Source organism: Petromyzon marinus, chromosome 53, assembly GCF_048934315.1.
Source record: "Petromyzon marinus isolate PM22_M1 ecotype Great Lakes invasive population chromosome 53, UKy_Petmar_22M1.pri1.0, whole genome shotgun sequence".
Lineage (NCBI taxonomy): Eukaryota > Metazoa > Chordata > Hyperoartia > Petromyzontiformes > Petromyzontidae > Petromyzon > Petromyzon marinus.
Window position 1 is genome coordinate 12,471,863 of NC_133719.1, and position 16,515 is coordinate 12,488,377.

The 16,515-nt window shown below is 54.8% G+C and overlaps 1 protein-coding gene across 5 annotated transcripts in view; it reads right to left on the reverse strand.

Annotated features, from left to right (window-relative positions):
• LOC116953857 (nucleoside diphosphate phosphatase ENTPD5-like) overlaps positions 1-16,515 on the reverse strand; it is a 54,434-nt gene that overhangs the window by 24,523 nt on the left and 13,396 nt on the right. For all 5 annotated transcript variants that reach the window (XM_032974125.2, XM_032974126.2, XM_032974124.2 and 2 more), the window contains one exon: positions 442-882. In XM_032974125.2, the coding sequence (XP_032830016.1) occupies positions 442-882 (441 nt within the window). The remainder of the gene's footprint in view (positions 1-441; positions 883-16,515) is intronic.

Consider the following 16,515-nt stretch of genomic DNA (forward strand, 5'->3'; position numbering starts at 1 on the left):
GGACGTTTAAAGAAATTAGAGAAGAGAGGAGGGGGGGGGCAAGTTGTTGGAGAGGAGAGCAGTGAGACGTGTAGGGAAGGTTGAATACAGTGAGTGCAGCTGTGTTTTTGATGTGTTGGAGAGGGATATAGGGATAAGCCGACCAGGATTGAGTTGCAGTAATAATATTAATGGTGGTGATGATGATGGTCATGTTGGTGATGATGTAGAATAGATGGCAGTCACGACAATGATAATAATGATAGTGTTGATGATCGCAATGATGTTGATGACGATGGTGACAATAACGATGATGATGTTCATGATGATCACAGTGATGATAATGATAACGACGACGATGATGATGATGGTGATGCGACAATGATGGTGATGATACAGACGTTGGTGACAATGGCGATGGTGACAATGATGATGGAGACAATGGCGATGATGAGGCGTTACCAGGTTGCGGGCGGCTGAACGTGTAGACGTGCAGTCTCGTCCCCGTGCTGCCCGCGTCGATGATCACTGAGATCAGAGCAGGGGGCCGCTCCCCCACACCACTCCCCTCCCCACTACCACCCAACCACAACCACGCCACCACCACCACCACCACCGCCATCATCAACCATGACAACCGCAGTGGTTGCAGGGTCGTGGGGTTATCCTTGACCACACCATCACAGGCACCATCACTGCCAGCTTCATCATCATCATCGTCATCATCACGACCATCAGCAGCACCACCACCGACACCATCACTACCAATCACAACACCGCCACCACCACCACAACCACCCTCAGCCTGGAGCGCCATGGTGGTTGAGGAGGAATTAGCGCTGTGGGTGATTCTCGCTCTCTCAGCTGAGCTCAAGTCTCCTCGCAGCATAAACGTCTTCACTCCTGCGGGGACAGACACGGCACCTATAGATATGACTGTCATCCATCATCCAATTATCATCCATAATCATTCAATAATCATCCATCAATCATCATCATTCAATCATCATTCAATAATCCATCAATCAGCTTTATCATTCAATCATCAAATCATCCATAAATGAGAATAATTAATCAATCATCCATCAATAATCCATGATCAGTACACTGCTGGATGAAGGTTCCACCAAAGCCATCGCTGCCTATAAATGGGTGTGCATGTGGTCGTACGCATGTCTGTACGTATGTGTCTGTACGTACGCATGTGTGTACGTACGCGCGTGTATGTATGTGCGAGAGAGTGTGCAGTCTTCTTTGGTTCTTTCGGTAAAGTCACGTATAAAATAACACAATATTATTGCGTTATTTTATTTTATAAATTTATTATTTTATTCTCATTCTACGTGACTTTACCGAAAGAACCAAAGAAGATGAATCCTTGCAGTCACGAAAGCTTTAAATCGAGAGTGTGCAGTGTCAAACAAAGGCTTGCTGTTTGCAGGTCACGGGACAGACCCAGGTGCCATGGGTTGACTGAGATGAATGGCATCACCTGTGCTCCCTACTGTGCTATCTTCGATTTAAAGCTTTCGTGACTGCAAGGATCCATACTCTTTGGTTCTATTCGGTAAAGTCACGTAGGTAAAAAATAAAACAACAAAAATCACGACGTTTCGGCCACAACACAAGTGGCCTTCATCAGGTGAAGGGATCAGGCTGTCTCGAGGACAGCGCTGCAGTGAAACACAGCCACGCTCAGACCGTGACCTTTAAGCTGTGTGCGAGGAAACAAGGTGCCTTGACAAAGGAATTAGCATAAAAAATAGCATTTTATTGTCCGACTTAGCATAGAGGTGGTGTACATGCGGGTGCACATGCCGGTTGGCGCGGGGTGGGGGGGGCGTTTACCTATTGATGGTGTGAAAAGGGAATTTAAGAGCTGCGAAAGTTTGGGGTACCACTACTTGAAAAATATACTGTACCATTGAAAATTAGTTTAATGTTTGGTTCGATTTAGAACATCTTTCCAATGGTTGCTTAATTTTAAACCATCTTCTCGGTTGAAATTGTGTCTGTGTTTGTAGATCTGAATTGACTCGTGAACAAATCTCTGATAAAAACCCGTGGGTTTGCAAAGAACCTTGGTATCGGAGAAAATTATATCGTGATCACCCACAGCGTTGTAACAATGATCAGCTACGGCAGAAGAATTCGTTTTGCCGTGTTTCAAATCTGATTTGTGCTTGCGAATTCGGTCAGAGACATGTCGCTTTGTCTCCCCGATATAGCAATCACCGCAGGTACAACTCAATTTGTAAACCCCGGGGTACTGTAAGTCAGGAATGACATCCTTCACGGATGGGATCAGATCACGAATTTTGTGTACTGTATTGAACCGGACCTGGATCTTGTGTTTGTTTAGAATTTTGGAAATCTTTTTAGTAACGCCTGCTATATATGGTAGTGTGATGGTTTTGACCGGAGTATCAAGTGGTTTCTGTATGGAGGGAGAAACAGCTTGGCGGATGGTACGGTCAGTGTATCCATTCCTTTTGAGGGCCAGGTGTACATGTTTCAATTCACTGGTCAGGTGGTGTTGGTCCGAAATGCAATGAGCCCTATGGTATAAAGTTTTGATGAGATAATTCTTTTGGGCTGGGTGGTGGTGGGAATCAGGTTTCAAGTAGGAATCTGTGTGGGTGGGTTTCCTGTAGACAGAATGCCCCAATGAGCCATCAGGTCTCCTCTCAAACAGAACATCTAAGAATGGTAGCTTGCCATCTTTCTCCACTTCCATGGTGAATTTGATGGTGGGATGTCTGGAATTGATGTGGTGTAGGAAAAGGTTCAGAGCTGGGAGGCCATGTGGCCAAATGACGAAAGTGTCATCCACATCTCTTCCACAGGGAAGGTCTGAGGGTGGAAGTCTGGATGGCGTCTGATTCAAATTTCTCCATGAAAATATTGGCTATCACTGGTGACAAGGGGGATCCCATGGGGGTACCCTCATTTTGTTTGTAGAAGGAGCCATTCCAAGTAAAGTAGGTATTGTTGAGGCAGTGCCTAACCAGTGCAGGTGTATCGGGGTCTAGTCCATGTTGGACCAAATTTTCAATTATTTCAATGGTATCAGGTACTGGGACCTTGGTGAACAAAGAGACCACATCGAAGCTGACAAGGATATCGTCAGGGGACAGTACAACGTCTTTGACCATAGAGACCAATTGGGCTGAGTTAAGTACTGCTGAGGCGGTCTTGCCAGTGAAAGGCAGCAAGGTATCTGACAGAAAACGGGCTAGTCTATAGGTAGGGGAGTTGATCGTGGATACGATGGGTCGTAGTGGGGTGCCTTCTTTATGAATCTTGGGAAGACCATAGAATCTTGAGGGTCTTGCAGCAGAAGGTTTTAGGGAGGGACGTTTAGTTGGGTCGATTAGGGAGGTCGAACTTGTGATGATCTTGTTGGTTTTTATCGCTAGGCTATTGGTAGGGTCATTTTTAATTTTTGAGTAACTTCCATCGTTGAGCAGATTCTGGATTTTGTTGATGTATGAATCTTTAGCCATAATTACAGTAGCGTTGCCTTTATCGGCTGAGAGGATGACTATATCACTTCTGTTTTTTAAATTCGCGAGTTCAGAGCGTTCATCATCAAAGAACAACCCAGTTCCACATATAACAAAACTAGACGTTAACAAAATCGTCATTAATCAGAGTAGCACCCCGATTTCGGACAATCTGAAAACAGTGTAGAGGAGTAGAATGGGGAAGTGGCATCACTTGTGCTGTCCAGGGCGATGACGTGACGTCATGTGCTCGGGGCAGCAGAGTGACATCACGGCTCCTCAAGGATAAAAGGGGGACCCTGTGACGTAAGCGGGGTCGTAGCTGGAGAGTAGGGTTGGAGAAGGGTGGAACGGGGAGCCAGGGGCAAGGGGGTAGGGATAGGGGAGGGCACAGTGCCAGGCTAGACGTGGCTGTGCTCCTCGGTCGGCTGTGTTGGCTGATCCCACGGCCGGGGCAGAGGAGACAGCACAGGGCAGCCGGCTGTGTCGGGACCTAGCCCGGGACCCCTAACCCCTGGGGAGTTGTTCACCCCTGTGTATTGTTAAAGATTTGTAATAAAACCTTGGCGGAAGCCCTTACCTTACTTTAGCCTCCGAGTGAGTTGTCGGGAACTCCTTTACAACTGGTGTCAGGAGTGGTTACGCTGCCGTCGCTATGCCTAAATCGGGCGGGCGGCGTAAGAATCCACCGGCGGGACGCCGGGAGAGTGCTGACGACGTCGGGGGCAGTCCATCGCCGTGGAGATGGACTCGGCGGAGCAGGTGGTGTCGGCGGCTGGGGGTCCCAGCACACCACCGCCGATGGCGGGGGGCGATGCCGAGGAGCGGTCGCAGCTGCTCCTGCGGTTGAGTGAGCAGCTCACCGCCGCCCTTACAGAGGTGGGAGCGCGGACGCACCCACCCAGCCCACACTCCGTGTGGCACCGGCGGATTCCCGCCGTTTTCCCGCCCGCCAATTTGGAAGTTGGCGCCATTTTTCATGCGCCGCCGGAGGTGGCGGCCATGTTGGTGGGGGAGCCGCAAGCGGACGTAATTTCCGCTGCGACGCCGGAAGCGGCAGCCATTGTTGCGGCCGTGGCTGCCGCGGATGCGGCTGCGGATGCCGCCGCGGCTCCGCGCCTCGCCGTGGCTGCGAGCTTGGCTGCGGATGTTGCTGCCGCAGATGTCGCTGCCACGGATGTCGCCGCCGCGGCTCCGTGCCTCGCCGTGGCTGCGAGCTTGGCCGCGGATGTCGCTGCCGCAGATGTCGCTGCCGCGGATGTCGCCGCCGCAGCTCCGCGCCTCGCCGTGGCTGCGAGCCCGGCCGCGGATGCTGCCGCGGATCCATATACTGCCGCATTTGTGAGGTGGCTCGCAGGCGCTGCTGCGCCTCCTCACCTCGCCGCGTCTGCGGCGTGGCCCACGGAGGCCGCAGCGCCGCCGGCCCTCGTCGCGTCTGTGGGAGGGGCCGCGGCTCAGCACGCGGGCGGGACCGCGGGGCTGGCCGTTGGCGATGCCGCGGGCCCGCACCTCGTCGCGCCTTCAAGGTGGGTCACGGGCGTTAGTGCGCCTCCGTATCCCGCCGCGCCGGCGGGGTGGGCGGCGCCCGCTGCTGCACCTCCGCACCTCGCCGCGTCTACGGCGTGGCCCGGGCGGGCCACAACGCGGCCGCTGCTCGCCGCGTCTCCGGCGTGGCCCACGGGGGCCGCAACGCTGCCGCACCACGCCGCGTCGCGGGAGGTTTGCCGCGGCTGCGGAGGCTGCCACAGGCACGCACGCAGGCACCGCGGCTCCGTATGGCGCCGCGGACAGGTGGGTTGCAGGTCCTGTGGCGCCTCCACACCTCGCCGCATCTACGGCGTGACCCGGGGAGGCCGCAACGCCGCCGCCCCTCGCCGCATCGCGGGAGGTTGCTGTGGCTGCAGCTGCAGATCGATCCGTCGCCGCGCCTGCGGGGTGGCCCGCAGGGGCCACCGCGGGGCCGTGTTATACCGCCGCGCCTCCGGCGTGGCCTATGGGGGCCGCAGCGCCACCGCACCTTGCCACGTCTTCGGCGTGGCCTATGGGGGCCGCAACTCTGCCGCCACCCACCACGTCTCCGGCGTGGCCTATGGGGGCTGCGAGTCTGCCGCCACCCACCACGTCTCCGGCGTGGCCTATGGGGGCTGCGAGTCTGCCGCCACCCACCACGTCTCCGGCGTGGCCTACGGGGGCCGCAGCGCCACCGCACCTTGCCGCGTCTTCGGCGTGGCCTATGGGGGCCGCAACGCTGCCGCACCACGCCATGGTTGCAGGGTGGCCCGCGGGAGTCGGGGGGCTTCCATACCTCGCCGCACCGCGCGGCCAGGGGCTGCGCCGGTTACCCCACATCGCGCCGTTTGTCACGAAAGTGGGCGACTGGTTGGCCTTCCAAGACCGGTTCGACGCGGCGTATATGTCGGTCGGTTGGCACAGGCCGCATACCCTGATATACAGGGCAGGGTGCTGGACTCGATGGCCCTGGAACGGCTACTCGACCTGGCACGTGAGCTGGGGATCGCTTTGTCCATAAATAGCGATCGCCAGATCACGTCGTTGGCGGTGGCCGAAAACATCCAGGCGCACCTCTCCCTCCGCCAACAGCCCCGGATGGCGGCGTGCACAGGATCCCGGCGCCAGAAGAGGAGGCCGCCTCTCAAGGTGTGGACACCCTCACGGCCCTGGCGATGCCCGGTCGTCGCGGGAGGGGGGCGGGTGGTCGCCGTCCGGAGCAGCGGGGGCAACCGGGACCTTCCCGCCCGCAGGATACTGCTACGGTGACCTGCTTCCGCTGTGGTCAGCAGGGCCACATTGAGCGGGGGTGTAGGAATGCCCCGGGGGCCTTCAGCAAGGGGACTCCAACTCCTCCCGGACCCTCATCGGCATCGAGCCCAGGGCCCCAGGCGAGTCGCGACGCATCACCCGCGCGGCCGCCCCCCTCACCTCATGCATCTAGCGGGGCTAGGGCCCATCGTCAGGGGGTTGTCCTCGAGGGGTCGGGTGCACCACCATTGTCACCCACTGGATGGCCAAGGCTGACCCGCCACTGGAACGCGCTGGCGCATCGGATGGTGGCGGCAGCTGCTGGCTCCTCAGCGTTGGTGAGTTGCGTGCAAGGGGTGCGAGTTCGCCTCTTGATGGATACGGGGGCATCTGCCACCATTATTTCAGAGGCCATTTTCAAGCTCCTACCCCGCAGCGTCGGTCCGTTAGGGCCGGTTCCTGGGGCTTGTGTCGCCGCGAACGGCAGCAGTTTGGGCATATTGGGCCAAGTTATAGCGTCGGTTCGGGTTGACGAGATTGAGTTGGCCGGCCCTATTTTGGTCTCCAAGACCTTGGCAGTTCCATGCCTCTTGGGGACCGACTTTTTGTCTAGAATGCCCATTCGACTTCTCGTTGACCAGGGCTGTGTGGAATTGCTGTCAGGGAGGCGGCTGCAATTCCTACAATCGCCTACCATCCTGTCTCCCTTGGTTGCCAGTGTGCGGGCCTTGAATAGGGCGGCGGTGACCGTGCCGCCGGCGTCACAAATCTTGCTACCCCTTAGGTTGCGCAGACTGCTCGAAGGGGGCTCCACGGAGGCAGGTATCCTCCTGTCCCCGTCGAGTTACTTTTCAAGGACGATGGGATTGGTGGGCACCTTGACGGCCGTGTCGGGGGGCCAGGACCTTTTTCTACAGGTCCTCAATTCGGGGCCCACGCCGATCGTAATCCCGGCCGGTGCCGTCCTGGTGCACGCGACCCCGGCTCCCGCACCCGAGAGCGCTGCCCCGGATGGAGGAGTCGTGGCGGGCATGATGCGCATGGGGGACTCCGACGCATCGTGGATCGCCACGTTGTGCGACGAGAATGCCTCGTTGTCCACCGGGGAGCGTCAGCAACTCCGCGAACTCATCGAGAGGTTCACTGATGTGTTTAGCCAAAGTAAGTTTGATCTGGGTCGCACTACTCTTTTGGAACACCACATAGATACGGGCGACTCGTATCTATTCGGCTTAATTCCTACCGCTTTAGCCCTGCGGAAAAGGAGTATGTCCGCTCGGCTGTCGATGAAATGTTGGCGGCGGACAACGTCTCCCCTTCCACTAGCCCTTGGGGTGCCCCCATTGTGCTAGTCAAGAAACGGGACGGGAGTCTCCGGTTCTGCGTCGATTTCCGTAAATTGAACAAGATCTCGGTGGCTGACGCATATCCATTGCCTCGCATGGATGATTCCTTGGACGCCCTCTCGGGCGCGCGGTTCTTTTCGACTCTAGATTTGCTCTCCAGCTTCTGGCAATAGCCGCTGGACAAAGCCTCTAGACCCAAGACAGCGTTCCGCACGCCCCAGGGGCTGTTCGAGTTCAATCGGCTTCCTATTGGTTTTCATTCAGCCCCAGCCACCTTCCAGCATCTCATGGAGATGGTTCTGGCGGGGCTGCAGTGGGAGTCTTGTTTAATCTAATTGGACGACGTTATTGTTTTTGGGCATACGTTTGACGAGCACTTGCAATGCCTCGAGGCTGTGTTTGTCAAAGTGCGCGCTGCGGGCTTGAAATTTAAACCCCAGAAATGCCATTTGCTACAACCATCGGTGAAGTATTTGGGACACATCGTTAGTGCGTCAGGTGTCGCCACGGACCCGGAGAAAACGGCTTGTGTCCGGACGTGGCCGACTCCCACATCTGTTGCGGAGGTATGTAGCTTCGTCGGCTTCGCATCGTACTATCGTACTATCCGCGATTTTGCGACGATTGCGAAGCCGCTGCACGCCCTCTCCGCCAAAGGCCAAAGGTTTTACTGTTGCGCGGAGGAGGAGGCTGCTTTTGCGACACTTCGCACGGCCTTGGCGGATGCGCCGCCCTTGGGGTACCCCGATTTCTCGAAGCCCTTTCTGCTTGACACCGATGCCAGCGACACGGGCATTGGGGCAGTCCTGGCCCAGGTGGTCGATGGGGTGGAGAGGGTGGTAGCCTACGGCAGTCGGGTTCTGTCCCCGACGGAACAGCGATACTGCATGACTTTGAGGGAGCTTTTGACCATTGTTTTTTTTGTTCAATTGTATAGGCCCTACTTGTACGGTAGGCGGTTTACAGTCCAAACCGACCACGCGGCCCTGCAATATTCGCTGAGGATTGGTCAGCCCTCGGGTCAGCTATCCCGCTGGCTCGAGGTGCTCCAGGATTACCCCTTTGACGTAATCCACAGAAAGGGGGCACTGCATGGAAATGCGGACGGCTTGTCCAGATTGCCGGCAGGCGGCGGGTGTGCTTGCGCCTTGGGCTCTAGCCGTTGCAAGGCCCCAGGGGACGTCGCGGCCCAGTTGGTCGCGTCGGCCGCGACGGCCACCCCCCCGGGTTCGGCGACATCCGCGGAATTCGGCCTGGGACTCCCCCGGGAGGTATGGTCCAGCTTGCAGATGGAGGATTCCTCCCTGCTGAAGCTACGGCGACGCGTCGGACGTACGGCCCGGGGTTCAGCTTCGTCAGCAGCCCCAGCGATCGCCGTGCATGACGGACTCCTCATGCGTTGGGATGCCCAATTGGAACGCTATTGCGTGGTTGTGCCCACTAGCCTGCATAGTAAATTAACCCGAGCCATTCACGAGAAGCTTATGCACCTTGGCTACCACAAGACCCTATTGACCCTTAAGCGGGACTATTACTGGCCAGGTGTGGAGGGTGACGTGGCACTGATTTTGAAGTGTTGCCACGACTGCGCGCAGAGGAAGGCCCCAGTTGTCCAGGACCGGGCCCCGCTGCAGTCCATCCGGGTTTCTCGCGTTAATTAACTCGTGGCGCTCGACATCTTGGGCCCATTCCCTGCATCCCAACAGGGCCATAAATACCTCTTGGTGGGCGTTGAGTACCTCACACGTTGGCCTGTGGCGTGGCCTTTGGTCGATCAGTCGGCCTCTTCTATCACCGAGGCGTTCGTCCAGGGGTACGTGTTGGACAAGGGCGCGCCGGAACAATTGTTGACGGATCAGGGGCGGAATTTCTCATCTAAGTTGCTCAAGGAGGTGTGTGACCTCCTTGGCACCAAGAAAATCCGCACCTCGCCCTACCACCCCCAATCAGACGGGATGGTAGAGCGCTTGAACCGCACCCTCACTTCCATGCTGTGGCACCATGTGAACATGTCTCAATCGGACTGGGACCTGTTCGTCCCGGGGGTCTTGGCAGCATATCGGTTGGCTCCTCACGCCTCAACGGGATTTTCGCCTTTTTATTTAATGTACGGGAGGGAGCCGGAGCCCCCGGTGCACGTCCAACTGGACGTGGGGTCCTCCAGGAAGGGGTCGGCTGTGCCGGTCCATTTGAAAGTCGCGCTTGACCGGCTGCGTGAGGCACGGCAGGCCGCTGCTGAGAATTCCGCCGGCCGGCAGGCGGCTAATGAGCGGCTGCCCAAACACCAGGCAGCGGGCCTCCCGTGGGTAGCGGGCCAGAAAGCGTGGCTGCATTGTCCCCAGGTCCCGGTTGGCACATCTGCCAAATTGCACCGCCCTTGGCAGGGTCCCGTTGAGGTCGTGGAAGTCCCCCGGCCGCAGTGCGTCCGGATTCAGTTCGGACGCCGGCGGTGGATAGTGCACCCGTCCCGGCTCAAACGCTATATTCCATCTACCCTGGGAGATCCACCCCCAACTCCGGGGCGGCCGGCGGGTGATGCGTCCGTCGTGCCTGTCCGGCCGGGTCCTGTTGACGGGGGCGGCGTTTGCCCTGTTTGTGTGCCCCCAGGGCCCTTCCAAGTAGCGCCGGCCAGTACCCCCCGGCCACCGGAGGCTACGACGGTGGGCCTGTTGCCTGCGAACAGCCCACCTGCACCGGCGGCGGACGCCACACGGGGAAGCGGGCTGGCAGCGCATACCCGTTCAAGGGGGATGCGGCTCCGGTGATGTCCTGGGCGGCCGTTCGTAGGGCCCAGCCCCGGCGCCCGATCGGCACTGCCAGCCGGAAAAAGCCGTCTTACTTTTTCCCGTTCATTTGGTTGTTGTTGTTATTGTGATGCCTGGGATGCCGTGCTGCCCTAAGGTTGGGGTTTTCTTGCAGCCGGGTCGGCTGTTTATTTTCACGGGGGGGGGGGGGGGGGGTAATGTAGAGGAGTAGAATGGGGAAGTGGCGTCACTTGTGCTGTCCAGGGCGATGACGTGACGTCATGCGCTCGGGGCAGCAGAGTGATGTCACGGCTCCTCAAGGATAAAAGGGGAACCCCGTGACGTAAGCGGGGTCGTAGCTAGAGAGTAGGGTGGGAGAAGGGTGGAACGGGGAGCCAGGGGCAAGGGGGTAGGGATAGAGGAGAGCCCAGTGCCAGGCTAGACGTGGCTGTGCTCCTCGGTCGGCCGTGTTGGCTGATCCCACGGCCGGGGCACAGGAGACAGCACAGGGCAGCCGGCGGTGTCGGGACCTAGCCCGGGACCCCTAACCCCTGGGGAGTTGTTCACCCCTGTGAATTGTTAAAGATTTGTAATAAAACCTTGGCGGAAGCCCTTACCTTACCTTAGCCTCCGAGTGAGTCGTCGGGAATTCCTTTACAACAGTACTGGCTAGGGGACTGAATTTTGCTGTCACCCCAAAACACATACCAGTAGATGATATCATCTCTCAGGTCGATGTAGCCCTCAAAGGCGTAGGACACATCCAAGCAGACGTTGCGAGAGCTGAAATAGCCACTATTCTTGAGAATGCTAAGAAACCCATTAGTAACATCAGCAAAAATGAACGCTCTGAACTCGCGAATTTAAAAAACAGAAGTGATAGTCATCCTCTCAGCCGATAAAGGCAACGCTACTGTAATTATGGATAAAGATTCATACAACAAAATCCAGAATCTGCTCAACGATGGAAGTTACTCAAAAATTAAAAATGACCCTACCAATAGCCTAGCGATAAAAACCAACAAGATCATCACAAGTTCGACCTCCCTAATCGACCCAACTAAACGTCCCTCCCTAAAACCTTCTGCTGCAAGACCCTCAAGATTCTATGGTCTTCCCAAGATTCATAAAGAAGGCACCCAACTACGACCCATCGTATCCATGATCAACTCCCCTACCTATAGACTAGCCTGTTTTCTGTCAGATACCTTGCTGCCTTTCACTGGCAAGACCACCTCAGCAGTACTTAATTCAGCCCAATTGGTCTCTATGGTCAAAGACGTTGTACTGTCCCCTGACGATATCCATGTCAGCTTCGATGTGGTCTCTTTGTTCACCAAGGTCCCAGTACCTGATACCATTGAAATAATTGAAAATTTGGTCCAACATGGACTAGACCCTGATACACCTGCACCGGTTAGGCACTGCCTCAATAATAACCTACTTTACTTGGAATGGCTCCTTCTACAAACAAAATGAGGGTACCCCCATGGGATCCCCCTTGTCACCAGTGATAGCCAATATTTTTATGGAGAAATTGGAATCAGACGCCATCCAGACTTCCACCCTCGGACCTTTCCTGTGGAAGAGATATGTGGATGACACTTTCGTCATTCGGCCACATGGCCTCCCAGCTCTGAACCTTTCCCTACACCACATCAATTCCAGACATCCCGCCATCAAATTCACCATGGAAGTGGAGAAAGATGGTAAGCTACCATTCTTAGATGTTCTGTTTGAGAGGAGACCTGATGGCTCATTGGGGCATTCTGTCTACAGGAAACCCACCCACACAGATTCCTACTTGAAACCTGATTCCCACCACCACCCAGCCCAAAAGAATTCTCTCATCAAAACTTTATACCATAGGGCTCATTGCATTTCGGACCAACACCACCTGACCAGTGAATTGAAACATGTACACCTGGCCCTCAAAAGGAATGGATACACTGACCGTACCATCCGCCAAGCTGTTTCTCCCTCCATACAGAAACCACTTGATACTCCGGTCAAAACCATCACACTACCATATATAGCAGACGTTACTAAAAAGATTTCCAAAATTCTAAACAAACACAAGATCCAGGTCCGGTTCAATACAGTACACAAAATTCGTGATCTGATCCCATCTGTGAAGGATGTCATTCCTGACTTACAGTACCCCGGGGTTTACAAATTGAGTTGTACCTGCGGTGATTGCTATATCGGGGAGACAATGCGACATGTCTCTGACCGAATTCGCGAGCACAAATCAGATTTGAAACACGGCAAAACGAATTCTTCTGCCGTAGCTGATCATTGTTACAACGCTGTGGGTGATCACAATATAATTTTCTCCGATAGCAAGGTTCTTTGCAAACCCACAGGTTTTTATCAGAGATTTGTTCACGAGGCAATTCAGATCTACAAACACAGACACAATTTCAACCGAGAAGATGGTTTCAAATTAAGCAACCATTGGAAAGATGTTCTAAATCGAACCAAACATTAAACTAATTTTCAATGGTACAGTATATTTTTCAAGTAGTGGTACCCCAAACTTTCGCAGCTCTTAAATTCCCTTTTCACACCATCAATAGGTAACCCCCCCCCCCCCCCCCCGCGCCAACCGGCATGTGCACCCGCATGTACACCACCTCTATGCTAAGTCGGCCAATCAAATGCTATTTTTTATGCTAATTCCTTTGTCAAGGCACCTTGTTTCCTCGCACACAGCTTAAAGGTCGCGGTCTGAGCGTGGCTGTGTTTCACTGCAGCGCTGTCCTCGAGACAGCTTGATCCCTTCACCTGATGAAGGCCGCTTGTGTTGTGGCCGAAACGTCGTGATTTTTGTTGTTTTATTTTTTACCTACGTGACTTTACCGAATAGAACCAAAGAGTATGTGCCATCTTGCTCTGTTTTAGCTGCCCGACACTTCACTCGTTATGAGCGTCACTCTTCTGCCCTCTGCTGTTATTGGAGAGGGACTCTGCCTCCAACTGACCTTCACGAGCCTCCCTCCACAGAGGCTGATCTTGACACCGCTGGTATCGGTAATCGGCAATTCCACTCAGCTCGACATCCTCTTGTATTGCATCCATCTCCTTTCTAGCCTGTCTCATGCCCGTTTTTGCCCCCTCTATCCAGCGAAACATAAGTTGCTTGGAGGAGTTCGCTGATGGGAATGTGTCCAGATTTTGAAATGTTTTGTGATCCCCTCACACAATCCATCCTGGTTATAAACCCAGGATGGATCGTAGGCCGGCCAGCCTGGATGTTTATAACCAGTGAATGTTCCATAAGGGGTGGGGGGGTCCACGTTTCGCACGCATAGACAAGGGAGGGCATTGACTGGGGCACGTGATGTTGCTGCAGCTGGCTGCTGACAACTCTTGCTCCCTCGTACCTTCCTCACCTCTCCATTCACCCTCCCCGGTGCGCCTTCTCATCTTCCTCATTTTCAACTCCATTCTCATTTATTTCGTTTTATTATTTTCTTTATTACTGCTTTAGTGGCATCCGTGTTTTGGGCGGTGGCAAAAAAACTGCCACCCACCCACTCTCCCTGCTCCCGTGCACACTCTCCGTGCTTCCCAGCAATGCAACAGCTGGCGAAAGCTGGCTGTGCCATCTCGAGAGTCCGGCTTTCTTGCCACTTGGTGTGATAGATGTGTAGTGGGTAAATAACTGGAGAGTTCCTTGAGGCAAGACGGTTTATTTTAACAATAGCTGCGTAACACAAGGGGTAACGGCCCCTTACACCCGATACGCTAAGGAGGTAGCCCCTCCGGACTAATACGCCTCTCACTGGCTATGTTCACCCCTCATGAGTGAAGCTTGGGTCTTCACTGGTATAAGCTTGAGCCAATCCTGGCCAGGGGTTCGGCCCTGCCCTTTGGGCTCTTCTCTTCAGGAGGCTTCTTCAATCTTCAGACGAACGACTGCCAGGACCGTTCAGAGGTCCGGCTTTTATACCGAGCCGTGGCTCACTCCGCCCCGGCCACAGCTTCCTTCTGGAACCTTCCAGCAGGACCTGGGGGTGATGTCATCCCCCAGCCCCCTCTTGGGGTCTGGGGTCTGCACCACTGGCCCTACCGTTTCCGTTGATCCCGTGGACCCCATTGTCCCTTAACACTGGGGGCTCAGCCCCTCTTCTGCCGCCTATTGGCACGTGGCCGGTACTACCGGCTAACTGTATTGGAGAATACGCATCGCGCCCAATAATACCTCTACAGATGTGTCACTCCAATGATTGAGTTGGGCGGCTCTCATACTGAGCTGTACTGTCGGCGGGGTGGTGCCGGCCCGACACGCAGGGGCACTCACTCTGAGAGCACGGCTGGCGAGGGCCAAAACCTCGGTGCTTTTCTTTCCATCCTCTCGCTCACCCCCTTCTGCACCCTCCGTTTATTACCCCCTCTTAGCCTCTCCCAAACTCTACCACCCGTACTCTCGGTGTTACCTTAGATTCCACGTCTCACATTGCCAATACCACTCACACATGCAGTTACCATCTGTACAACATCAGGAAAATTCACCCCCTTATCACTACCGCCACTGCCAAACTCCTCGTACACTCCCTTGTCTTCACCCGTCTGGATTACTGCAACTCACTCCTGGTCGGACTCCCTGGGTACACCCTCTCCAACACATCCAAAACGCAGCTGCACGCACTACATCCAACCTTCCATAGACATGTCACTGCTCCCCTCTCCTTCAACAACTCCACTGGCTTCCTGTCTATCACCGCTGTATTTTAAATTCCTCACCCTAGTATTTAAAGCTTTGCACGGTCTTGCCCCACCCCCTCCTCTCAAATTATTTATACGTCCCTTCACACTCCCATCTCAATATTCCCTTTTTCTTACTATTCCTTCACCTCCTTGCACCCAGTCTCGCTTCCATTCTTTTTCTCTTCTTGCCCCGTTGCACTGGAAAAAAGCTCCCTCATATTAGACTCTTACCCTCACTTTCCTCATTCCACTCTGCCCTCAGGTGCTTTCTCTTCTCTATTGCTCTTTGTCTTCCACTGCCTCCACCCCTACCGGTTCCTTCCCCCCCGCCCCCTCTATCCCACTCCCAGTCCCTCGGTCCTCTTGGTCCTACGACCCTAATTCCTGAACCGGCTCTCACGTCTCGCTTTCTCTATGTGCATCTAACCACACCTCTCCTCCAGTCCTCCGCTGTGCTCCTCAATCAGCTCAACCATCCGGCCATCAGACCTCTGGCCCTACCACCCTTCACCTACCCTCATCCATGCCCAGATATAGCACCTATCTATCTTACCACTTCACGCATGTGCCCAATAACCCGCTGCCTCTTATCCACATTGCACCCATCTGTCACCCACATTCACCATCACACTCTACCTTATTTCTCCTTAGCCTACCTCTGCAACATCAGCTCCATTATCAGCCCCTGTCCCTCCATCCATTCCATCACCTTCCTCATTGATAGCCACTCCACCACACCCATTGCTCCCCTTGTTCCCCTTTGTGTACCGCCGTCGATTTGCATTGTAAGATGCCCTGGAAAGGTGCTATATAAATAGAATAGAATACAGACCAGGTAGCTTCCACACAGCATTACGCAGATGATGATGAAAATAAAATGCCGCTCTACTGATTCGGAGTGAGTCCTCTGCTTTAAAACTGAGTTGGTCATAAGCACACTACCCAGGTATGGACAACTCTCCACTCTCTCTACAACTGCCCCATCACTCATGGGGAGTGGAGGGGATGGAGTATTGGATGATACAAAACACCCAGGCAGGTGCTAAGATTGGTGGGGCTGATGGTAAGGCCCCACCTCTTCGTGGCAAGCTCCAGGTTCAGCTGCAGAACCTCCAACTTCTTCTCAGAGTAAGCACCAACCACCAGATCATCAGCATACATAACGTGGTTGACCAGTAGGGAGCCACCCCTTGACCGAACCCAGGCATCAATCAGACTCCCATTTTATCTGTACCAGATAGATATTCCACTGGTACGGCTATGGAAGATTTCTCGAATTACGTGCTTGAAGTTGATGTTAAATCATGTGGGAGCCAGAGGACATCCCTGTTGAACTCCAACGTGAACAGGGAATGGTTCCGACTCCGGTCCAGGCAACTTTACCCGGGCCTGCCCAACATCATGACGATCCTTAATGATTGTGAGTAGATGGTCTGGGACTCCGAAAGCATGAATAAAAACCCAGAG